This window comes from Penaeus monodon, chromosome 9 (genome assembly GCF_015228065.2).
Source record: "Penaeus monodon isolate SGIC_2016 chromosome 9, NSTDA_Pmon_1, whole genome shotgun sequence".
NCBI lineage: Eukaryota > Metazoa > Arthropoda > Malacostraca > Decapoda > Penaeidae > Penaeus > Penaeus monodon.
The window spans coordinates 10,850,964-10,863,463 of NC_051394.1; the positions used below are offsets into that span (position 1 = coordinate 10,850,964).

Below are 12,500 nucleotides of genomic sequence, written 5' to 3' on the forward strand. Positions count from 1 at the left end.
ACATATATATATATATATATATATATATATATATATATATATATATATATATATATATATATATATATATATATATATACTGTATATATTCATGCATGTGTGTATGTATGTATGTATGTATGTATGTATGTATGTATGTATGTATGTATGTATAATCAGCACGAGTGCACACACATATCGCCCGCATACGAGTGTGTATATGCATTCACGTACACACACTTGCATGCTCGCGGATTTGCATATATTGGGTAATTCAAACCTAGATACGGTAGTGGGTGAGTCTATCGTAGATATGATGAACCACTAACACTGATTACCTAAACAACTACTTTCCAGGGGAAGGACCATTGGTCAGCCACCCCAGCATAAATATATACATATACACACATATACACATACAAATACATACACACATGCATACACATATAGCTCGGAAACATACACAAGAAAAAGCTTGAATGCTAACTTCCACAATAAACTTGCACTGATCTACCCTCATCAAGAAGAGTACTAATCTACATTTATATACTCTTAATCTCTCAAATAATCTACCCTCTTCGATAAAGGGATATCGTCATCGGCTTATCAGGGTTGAATTCAGGAACTCAGTGAACAGGCAACAGCAATCTGACTGTTCCACGCCCTTAATCAGTCTGATTCTAATTCCTAGTCTTTATTAATACCACACTCTAAAATTCTACTCATTTACCAACTATACTGCACATTTATTCTTCACCAAATAAACTAAGGCACCAACCCAATTAGCCAGTGAACGGGGACGAAAAATAAATGCAACCACAGATGTAAATATTCAGGGCAAGAACTATGACCATAATTCCAATTTACTCTTCGCAAACGCTCGAAACCTCTTCCAGTTACTAGTATAATCGTAAGCATGATTTCGATATACACTGCACAAACTCCCGGATGAAGTTTGTCAATGATAATTCTTGGAGGACCACTTTCTACTCACCTGCCAACGCCATCATAAGGCCCGACAAAGGAGGCTATGAGAGTGTAGCTGGAAAAGTCCCATTCAGCTGGACTCTTGCCGGCACGGATCTTTGGACAGAAACACTCGAGTTGGGAAAGGGAAAGGCAGTTTGGTCTGTTGTATTTGCTGATTTTGTCTTTCAGACAAAGCATAACCTGCAACCATTATAAGGTATCACTATGTAAAAACGTTAGTCACAGTCACCTCAGCGGAATGAAACCATTCTGAGACTCCTGGGTGGGGTTGTACATCGATGGTCTGAATGCAATAGTTTTCACCAAGGTCCACCCGCCACCATGGGGTGTTCTGCCCAAGGGAATGAAACTGCGTCTGTATGTCCCCGTCAACAGCTCGATCGGGACTTAAACTGATTGGTGGCAAAACAGAATCAGATGTTGCTAGTTTTACTGACTTTCGGTTTTATAAAAATCCATGTTTTAGTATGACCTATCATATCAGACCTGTGTATTGTACACTGTGTATTGATCGTTAATAATGTTTTAAAAAAGGTAATCATTCTACTTACTCTTCGAACTGGTCAGAAGCTAGGGTGGGTTTGTTATAGGCAACGTCAACGGTCATGACATTTAACTTCCGGTACCTACGACTGGCCACCTCGCTTGCCTGCCCTTGGTCGAAAAGTGTGCAGTTTCCTCCTGTTTATGACGGAGTTTGGTTTGGTTTCGGGGAAAAAGAGCGAATGGTGTTAAAGGAATTAGAGTCGCCAGTACTGGTGTTGTTTCTGGCGGACGTATATCTTCCCCCCCGCGTGAGAATTATGGTGATATATACTCTGGTGAACTACTGACCGTCACATTTACATGTATATTAGTATCGTTTACTTGCACATGGCACTCAAATAATGTAGCTGTCCCCAATCGTTGCTTAAACCTGGATTAGTTATATGAATGTTCTCTGTATATTGTAGCTTCTGATAGCTGTTCTTCACATTCTGTAGCTTCACATTCTTATCAACTATATCTTCAAGTCGATCATGTCAATTTATTTTATTTATTTTATATGATCAATCAGGTCTCCCACTATGTTACCAGAGCTTGTAAATTTGGAAATTAATTTACCTAACTTTATTAATAATACTATTGAGTGCTTGTAGATTTAGAAATTAATTTACCCAACTTCAATGATACTACTATTGAGTGCATGGTAAATAACAAAGGACATTAAATATAGCACACTGGAAAAACAAAAACAACAACAAACCATACTCAGAAGCGAGAGAGAGAGAGAGAGAGAGAGAGAGAGAGAGAGAGAGAGAGAGAGAGAGAGAGAGAGAGAGAGAGAGAGAGAGAGAGAGAAGAGAGAGAGAGAGAGAGAGAAGAGAAGAGAGAAAAGAGAGAGAGAGAGAGGGAGAGAGAGAGAGAGAGAGAAGAGAGAGAGAGAGAGAGAGAGAGAGAGAGAGAGAGAGAGAGAGAGAGAGAGAGAGAAACAGAGAAACAGAGAGAATATACAAACTCAAGAGTTCGAGAAATTCATGCAAAAATAATGAATGAATATAAAAAACTAAGAACCAAAAGTAAAAACAACGCAGAACACACAAAAGATCACCGGGAATGGCACAGCAGCAAAAACAATGATGTTAACAATAATGATGATGATAATTATGATAATACTAATGATAATGATAACAATAATGATGATAATGATAATAACAATATTGATAATGTTGATAATAATAATGATAATGATGATAATAATGATGATAATGATGATGAAGATTATGATGACAATAATGATGGTTAAGATGATGATAATAATAATAGTGATGATAACAATAATGATAATAACACTGATAACAATTATAATAATAATGATGATGACACTAATAATGATAACAATTATGATGGCGATAACGATGATGACACTAATGATGATAACAAATATAATGATGATAATACTGATGATGATGATGATGACAATAATGAAAATCATAAAAATAACAATATTGACGACAGTAAAAACAAAATAATGACAACAACAGAAACAATAGTTCACTCCAGTAACAAAAAACACGAACCAGGACACAGACCCAAGAAACTGAAGTAAGAACAGCGTGTCACGGAACACCGCACAGCACAGAGGACCTTGGTCTCGGCAACCGCTAACACTCCATTGGGTTTCACAAAACAGTTCATTTGGTAATCCTCAGCGCGGTAGTAAGATCCCGATGCTCGACATGACCACGCCCACAGGAGCAGACACGCCCACGCCGAGGCAGTTGTTATTTCCATCTCGATTTTTGGAAAATGGAAAAGATTTATTAGTATAGGGTTCTCCAAAGTCTATATATAACTAGTTTTTTTTTTTAATTATCTACCTAATTTATATTCTGCTTAGTGAAACATAATGCTAATGATATAAAAAACAATAATTTATCATTACCTGGAATCACAAGGAAAAGGACCATTATAATAATACCTGTTTCCTCATAGATGCATTTTTATTACTCATGTTGCTCTATTTTTTATTATTTGATACTAACGTTACTATATTGTTTATCATTATATCAACGTTATGTTAGCATTTAAATCGTATTAGAGTAGCATTATTTTCAAATACGTAATGGAAATCTCCGTTGTCGCAATGCTAGGATGAGTACCCCAGTGTAGCAGCCCAGCCTATACCGGGGGTTATTTAAGGCTATCTTGCACCCGGGGTATAAATTAGGCTGGGACAGTTTGTACCCTCGGGTATAAAATGGTCTAACAATTATGCACTATATTGCCAGAAGATAAAGGTCCAGATTCGGACTGCGGGCCGCCAGTTGAGTAGCCCTGCTGTACAGTATGCAAAGTTATTACGACAGAATGTTTCCACAAGTTATGCCTCTGAATAAATATTTCAATTTTGAGGGTAATATGTTGGCCTGCAGAATTCACTGAGCAAGGAATATCTGCAGTTGTGAGATCAGCACGTGATAGGTATTAACACCAGCCACTATCTTTTGGCAGTATAGTATAGTTACCTAAAAAAGGGAAGGGTATATTCTGGTCTAGGGGGATATATATTCTAGCCTAGTATAAACTGACTTAGCCTAATTTATATCCCGAGCCTAAACCAAAATAATCCCGGGTCTAGCCTGGGCTGTTACACCGGGTTGTTCGGAACTTCATAAATAATGTATGGTCTGTCATTGCAAGAGTGCTTCGTCATTTTCCCGCTGAAACTGATATTATTAATAATGTATCATTGCATTATTGCCATCTTCGTTATTCATTACTCATTATTACATTTATCATTATTGATATACTTGTTTTAGTTACTATTATTATTATCGTTATCTTTGTTATTGTTATTTTTATTATTAATAGTATTACGATTATCATTCCCATTATTATTGTTATTGTTATTATTATTATTGTCATTATTATCATCATCATCACCATCACAATAATTATTATTACATCATTATTATCATTATTAATGATAATTATGATAATAATAGTAATGATTATTCCTATTTTTATTATAATTTTTTTTTTTCAGTTTGTTTTACTGTTTTGTTATACTATTAATTATAATATTAACAGTAATTATTGTTGTGTTGTTGTTGCTTTTATTACCCTCATCATTACTATTATTACTATCTATATCATCATTATGGTGATAATAATGATAATAATTAATAATAATTGGTAGCAGTAATAGCACTGTTATTATAATAATTATTATTATTGTTACTATTATCATTATCATTATTATTATCACTATTCTTACAGTTGATATTATTCTTTTTATTAGTGCTGTTGGTATTATTGTTATTATCATTATTCTTATCATTATTATCATCATTATTATCATTATTATTTCTACTACTTCTTCTGTTACTAATATTAGCAGTAACTAATCATGAGTATCATTTTTTTATATTTGTTATCATCAGTATCATTAACATTATTAGAACTTTGTTTTGCTATTTAAGTGATAATTAATTTCATTATCACTGTCTCTGATGAAATTTATAACATATTATAGTATCGCCTTTGTTTAAATTATCATTATTATCATTATTATTATTATTATGATGATGATGATGATGAGAGTAAAAAAATACCTAATTATCTTTAATTCTATATCAACAATGTAAACAATTATATGAACAGCAATAAGAAAGCAAAGAAAATCATAACGGAAATGTGAGCAAATGAGGTAAGAGGAACATGAACAATGAAAAAAAAGGAAATGAAAACTGAAACCTCGCACCAGTGTTCCTCTTAGCGCGAGATACTACACTATCGTATTTATTTGAAAATTGTCATGGGTGAGCAATTCGTCACTTTCCTTAGCTATGACGAACCGAGCGTGAAGCAAAAGTAACTAGTTTTAGAAGGCGAAACTTTAAGGAGAAATAAGATAAAGAATAAGCACGAAAATATATGGCATCACGAATGGATAGATCCTTGTGTGACTAATGAATAATTGATAAGAAGAAATGCTTTACCTGCGGAATATCTTAGTGATATAAACACAACACATCGCTGATGGAAAACCCTAATAATGCAAATACTTACGATGAAGAAAGTACCATAGCAAAATGAAGGAAAAATAGATCATATATGTCAGAGAGTAACGAAGAGTAAATATCAATAATATTTTGAGCTATACTGAAGCAAAAAGACTCATGAATAATCAGGAATCAAGAAATACGGTGAAAATTATATGTATATATATATATATATATATATATATATATATATATATATATATATATATATATATATATAATGCAATAGAAAAAACAAGAAATTGCATGTCTATAATCAAAGCCAATTCCACCACGAGGTATCTGGCCATATCATCACACAAAAGAACTCCAAAATTTTACTGATTGGTTGTCACTTGAAGATCATATTTATTCGTTAAAGAGAGAGAGAGAGAGAAATGGAACAAACTGTCTATGCAGTTCATACTGATATCGATCCATGCTTCAATTTAAATCCAATTCTAGCAAGTAACGATACTAACAATGGTGCCACGAAGGTACATTTTTTTTAACACATTACATTAAGCAGATATATTGATGTCAGTCTAGATTAGCTAAGACGCCATTTACTCTATCAACTCAATGAAGTTAATGCCGGGGGCGCATTGTCACATCCCTTAATTTCAAGCCACGAGGATTCCGCTTGGTAAGCCACCCATCTTGACTCTCTCGTGACAGACTGATCAGGATTGTCTCTTGAGAAGATCATCCTTTCAGAGTTGAGCCAAGTATCCACATAGCCAAAACTGGTAGTCTTGAATTGTGCAGCTATCGGTTGGACACACGATCCTGCCGACTGTATCTCGAAATCAAGTGCAAGAATTGTTGCAAAACGAGACTACAAAGTGCAGGATGGAGTCAAGGCTTCCTTGATCTACAGCAAATCTGGCAATATCACGCTCGGGAGCAATAGCTGTCCTGATTCCCCGGTTTGACCGGGGAAGCAATGAGCTAGGCCGAGCAATCACAAGTAATGGGAGATTCTGATGTCTCTGCTACATTCACGTATTTCCCGAGCAGATTCTACTTGTAGGCCTCCAGACACTTGGAGCTAATATCTTTCTTACAGCCGAGTGGTTAGAGCATCGGACTCAAGACTGTCACGACGGCAATCTGAGTTCGAGGGTTCGAGTCACCGGCCGGCGCGTTGTTCCCTTGGGCAAGGAACTTCACTTCGATTGCCTGCCTAGCCGCTGAGTGGGCAAGCCAGTCAGTGTCGGTCCCAGAACCGGGTAAATAGAGATGGTGACTCGATAAAACCACCGGGCGGAAGGCAACGGCAAACCACCGCTCTAAATTGCCAAGAAAATTATGGAAATCCATGATCGCCAACGTCCTTGTGGGACAGGGTACTTGTAAAAAAAAAAAAAAAAAAAAAAAAACAGTAATAAGATCTGAAAGAGAGCAAACCTCTGCCCAGAACACCTAAAGAAAGAAAATAAGTTCACTGGTAAATCCACGTTTTATAATGGGTTGCACTGGCAATGAATATGATATATTCACTGTGAAGAAAATAGTTCCTAGGCCATGGCTAACCCACAAGCTTCTTCACCAATTTACCAATACCCATTAAAGCTCGAGTTCTTACCTCGGGGTCCATTAACCACTGCGGGGTTCCTCCGTGAGGATCAAATTAACATTTATATGCTCTATACTTTTTGTATAAGGCCGCGGTGGCCGAGTGGTTAGAGCATCGGATTCAAGACTGGCATGGCGGCAATCCGAGTTCGAGGGTTCGAGTCACCGGCCGGCGCGTTGTTCCCTTGGGCAAGGAACTTCACCTCGATTGTCTACCTAGCCACTGGGTGGGCAAGCCAGCCCAGGTCAGTGCTGGTCCCAAGCCCGGATAAACAGAGAAAATGATTACCTAAAAGGTAACACCGGCACTCTCCGTGGAAAGGAACTGGGGACCCTACCACGTACTCATTCCAAGAGCATCACAACATGAAAACTACAATTAAGTATCATGCTGTGACCACGGCCGCTTAAATATGAGCCTATACCGTTGAAAAAAAAAAAAAACTTTTTGTATATAAAAGGGGTGTGTATGTTTTAAGCTCGTTTACTTTGTGTATCTCACTTATGTATGAGACAGCTAAATATCAAGAAATAAAGTACAGTATACACGTCGCATCAAAGCTATGTTTATGAATATTTCGGGTGAAGGGAGTACATACCTTTCATCAGATTCTTAAAAGGGTCCGTAACTCTAAAAAAAGGTTAAGAACTACCTCATTAAAGGAAGACACCCTAGCTTGACAATATTACAGCGATGGTAACAACACAAAATTAAGTAACGGCCAAAATTAATAACCTTAAATGAGAATAGGACAATTGGTAGGAGTCGCAGTACCTTACCTTTGGCATTATGGCATTTGAATTTACGCACCAAGCATAAATAATGCCACAATACAATTATGGAAAGCCCAGTTCACACGAAACGCAAGTACAACACTAAAATATCCTTACCATGGCAATTACTTTTCAAACTTATTCGAAAGCCATTTCATCTACTATATTATAAGACATGAACCTACCGTTAAAAGAAGAAGATAAGAATGATACGTACCGTGAGCTTCTGAGAGAGCGTGTGTGCACCTTAGCAAGTACGAATCCTGTCTGAGAAGTGTGGCGTTGAGCAGTCCACGTAGGCCACCTTCCTATAGTGTTTTCATTGTTATGATAATTATGTTTCGTGTCCTTTTCTCCCTTTCGTGATGGTTACTTTTAGTGGGGCACATTATGAATAATACAGGGAAGTTCTTTTCCTGTGATATGCCACTGTATATACGTACTTATACATGTGTATAGCTGTCCCTTTAAATTAATATTACAGGAGAGAGAGAGAGAGAGAGAGAGAGAATATATAAGATGGAAAATGCGGACATTAAAAAAACAAAACAAAAAAAAACCCGGAAAGATGTGCTTAACTCGGCGTTTGCAGGATAGCAGAAGCACGAAGACTCTAAATTATGCAGTCTGAAAGTAAGAGATGGTGAAAAAATCATATATTTCTTGAGTGGCATGTCAGAAACCTCTGGCAAAGAACTGGTCTAGATTTTTTTATGATTATCAGTAATAAAGGCAAGACATCGTAGAAAACAAAAAATCCACGGATAAATGGTTTCGAATGAGAATAATAAAGTGGTGCATTCATGATTGATAGTCCTATCTCTCTCACTCTCTCTCTCTCTCTCCGTTTCTGTCTCTCTCTCTCCCTCTATCAAGTCGAGCTGGATTTGGTCGGAATTGGGAAAGGGGAGAGATCCGAAGCAGAAATCAGAGAGAGATTTCTTCATCACACTTCTAAGTACCAAGGATCAGATGTAATATAAACGGATGGGTCGAAATCTGAAAATGGTGTGGGCTTTGCAGTAGTGAGCAGAAGGAAGACTGCATCTGGCAGTCTTTCTATAGCAGCCTCGATCTTCACTGCAGAGTTACATACCATCCTTGCAGCAGTTAAGATGACTAGAGATCTTACAAACCATTCTATTGTAATATATTGTGACTCTCGTAGTGCCTTGCAAGCAATCAAGAGCTTAAACTCATCACAGTAGTGAGGGAGGTTCAAGACTGGCTTGCACTGATGTCAACACGTAAAAAGATAACTCTGTGTTGGGTGCCAGCGCATATTGGTATCAGTGGGAATGAGCGAGCTGATCGGAAGGCCAAGGCAGCTGCCGCTCAGCCCTGTGATGCTCGTTCTCCTTTCCCACACACCGATCTGAAACCCAGCATCAGGAGTTGTCTTCGTGATAGATGGAGGGAACAATGGAGGCATACCTCCAGAAATAAACTGCGAGAGATTAGAGATGACCTTGGCAGTTGGGTGACTAGCATCCATCCCAACCGAAAAGTGGAAGTTGCATTAACAAGACTAAGAATCGGGCACACAAGACTGACTCATGTGCCGATGATGGCTAAAAGTCAAGCACTTTGTGAGGGATGCCAATAGCCATTAACGGTCGCACATGTAGTGGAAAGATGTGCAGCATTCTCAGACCAAAGACGTATCTACGTGTCTCCCCCATATACACTGAAAAATGTATTGGGGGATGATTGTGACATAGAGGGTCTTATTAGTTTCCTTAGGGAGACTAATATTTTTAATAAAATTTAATTATGCATAATATTTATGCAATAGTTTTATACACTCAGAGAATAATGTTTAAGCTTTGATTTTTAATATATTTCTTGTTATTTGTAAGATACTCATTGGTAGATTTTTGAAGTTTTCAATATTTTAATATTTCTATCTAACAAGGTATTCGCCGCTAATGACCTTAGCTGTTGACGCGGCAAATAATTTGAACTAATCAATCAATCTCTCTCCCTCTTCTTCCCTTCCCCCCTCTCTCTCCCTCCCCCCTCCTCTCTCTCTCTCCCTCTTCCTCCCCCCTTTCTCTTTCTCCCTCACTCCTCCCCTTCAGTGCTGTGTTGTGGACATCCCATCTTGTTACCAGTCTGTCAGGGTTTGTAGTGGTATACCCCACTGGTGGTTCAGGGAAATGCACGGTCGTCACGTTTTATTGAAGATGGTAGCCCAGGCGACGGTTGAATTAAGTAACCGGCTTATGCAGAAGTAGACCCGGACAGCTGGTAGGCCTGGGGGTGGTGTTGAGTAGATGGGTGGCATCTTATACTTGAACTGGACTATAATCTCTTTATGGAGTGATTGTATTGGTGTGAGAAAGTCACATGGCACAGTAAGGTTAAAAGAATGATTAATGAGGCACAGATTTTAAACCTCGGCACTAAACTGAAAAAAGTGGTCAGAAAACACATAAAATATTAATGGTAATTATCACTGACTGTATATCGATATAATGAGTATTTTTAGACTAGAGTTAAAATTAGCAAGAGTAGGTTTACAACTGATTGCTACAGATTTATCAAAAAGTCCAGGTTGACCTTGGCGACGCCTATTCCTTCATAAACACGAGTAGATGCAGCTCTTTTTTCACCTCAGTCCAATTGTCTATGTCTCTATAATTTGCTCAGCCTTAGATGTTAGTGACTTAGGTATTCAATGCACAAGATTGATACTTTGATAACATTTTGAGTAGGTATATTGGGAGGGGGGGGATGTGCACATCCTTGGCAACTCTTTGAAACGGCTTGGCAACCCAACTTTGAGTGACGACCCAGGGTTAAGAGCCACTGATCTAAAGATTTACGAGTCAGAGGAAGAATCAAAGCGCTGCGGTAGGAAGTGGATCAAACAGTTTTTTCAGTTTTTTGCATTTGTCACAGCTGAATATTGAACGTCAGAGTGATAGGCTGTGTGGAAAGCTTCTGCCTAGAAACAGCGAGGTATACGCAGGAAAAGAAGTGAGACGGTGTTGGAATTATCCTGTCATATCTAATGGATTGATTGATTATTTAAAATTATCCGCCGCATCAACACTAAGGTTATAAAATAATTAAAACGTTCAAAAATATATCGGTAAATAATTTAATGATGTCTTTTATAGATGAAAATAAATAACAATAAATAGTGTGTTCAAAATCAAAGCATAGATATAATGCATTAAAGGTATAAAACTCTTGCATAAATATTATGCATTGTTAAATAAAAAAACAAATATTAGTCTCCCTTAGGAAACTAATAAGATTTCCTACGTCACAATCCTCCCCCAATACACTTTTCAGTGTATATGGGAGAAATAAGTATTTACATCTTTGGTCTGAGGATACTGCACACCTTTCCACTATATGGGAGACCGTTAATGCTCTTGACATCCCTCACGTACTATACTTTTAGCTTTTATCGGACCATGAGTCAAACTTGTGTGCCCGAATCTCAGCCTTGTTAACACAATTTCTACTTGGTGGTTGGGGTGTTGGGTTTCAAGCCAAGTGTGTGGGAGAGGAAAATGAGCATCGTAAGGACTATCACTTGGACAGTTTTATACAATGCTTAAAATGTTTAAATTGAAATTCTAAAGAAAAAAAAAATCAAATACAACAAGACCTTTACCAATCATTGCCCCTGCCAAGTGTCACTGTCAGCATAAAATTTGCACAACAAAACTTCTAGTGCACAATCATGTTCCCTTTGGCAACTGAACTTTTATTAAATTACTAGTTAAGGAAGGCAACTAGATTAGTCTTTTTATTAATTGACAAAACCAGAGAAATGAAAAAAAGAGAAAGAAAAAGTGTGGTATGAAACCCAGCAAGTTTAAATATATACGAGTGCTGTAGATTATTCACAGAATGTAGATGGCACCACATTTTTGGATTGTTTGTGAAGGATTTCGTATATGTAATCTAGGCCTATATGTTGCCGTCAAATTGCTTGGTTGAGATACTGTTAAGCAAGCCTAGATAGTGTGTTCCTAGTTATTCATATTTTCCTCCATTTTTCTGTAAATTAAGTACAGGCATTGCGTATTGATAATATTAACTATTAGAATAAATAAGATAATAATATCAGACGTTATTTAAATAGTAATAGGAGAAAGGAAAAAGAAAAACATGATGAGAATCGAGAAAAAAGGAAGAAAAGTAAATACGAAAAGCAATACCAAAGAAGGAACTGACAAAGGAAAAGATAAAAAAAAAAAAAAAAAAAAATTGGCTCGCATGTCATATATATTTTTTTTTATATCTCTTCTTCTCTTAGTTTAAGAAAGTAAACACATTTTATTTTATCTATAAATCGTAATTTTCATTGACATTATTGATATCGTCATCAATATTATTGTCATTTTTAATCTTATCATCATCCTAATCATTTTTATCATCATTACGATTACTGTTTTATTGCTCCCATTATCATTTTTATCATTACTAATATCATTCTTATCAGTACTATAATCATTATTATCATCTATGTATTGTAAATGCTCAAGATGTGTGCTAAAATCGAGCCATGTATAATCATTTATCACTACATCTATATGTAAATCTGAGGCCCCAGGTGTGTCCACGCGAGGCACAAGGGGTGACTCAGCTAAAAAAAAAAAAGTCTCCTTGAGGCCTAATCTTGAATTTATT

General features: G+C 36.8%; 1 protein-coding gene across 1 annotated transcript in view; it reads right to left on the reverse strand.

The window, feature by feature from the left end:
• Nucleotides 1-8,102, reverse strand: part of LOC119576525 (fucolectin-like) — an 11,311-nt gene extending 3,209 nt beyond the window's left edge. The window contains exons 1-5 of the mRNA XM_037924207.1: nucleotides 8,065-8,102; nucleotides 3,042-3,243; nucleotides 1,521-1,650; nucleotides 1,199-1,361; nucleotides 974-1,062 (exon numbers count right to left, since the gene is read on the reverse strand). Of these exons, the coding sequence (XP_037780135.1) occupies nucleotides 974-1,062; nucleotides 1,199-1,361; nucleotides 1,521-1,650; nucleotides 3,042-3,243 (584 nt within the window). The 5' untranslated portion in view covers nucleotides 8,065-8,102. The remainder of the gene's footprint in view (nucleotides 1-973; nucleotides 1,063-1,198; nucleotides 1,362-1,520; nucleotides 1,651-3,041; nucleotides 3,244-8,064) is intronic.
• Between the last annotated feature and the right edge of the window lie 4,398 nt (nucleotides 8,103-12,500).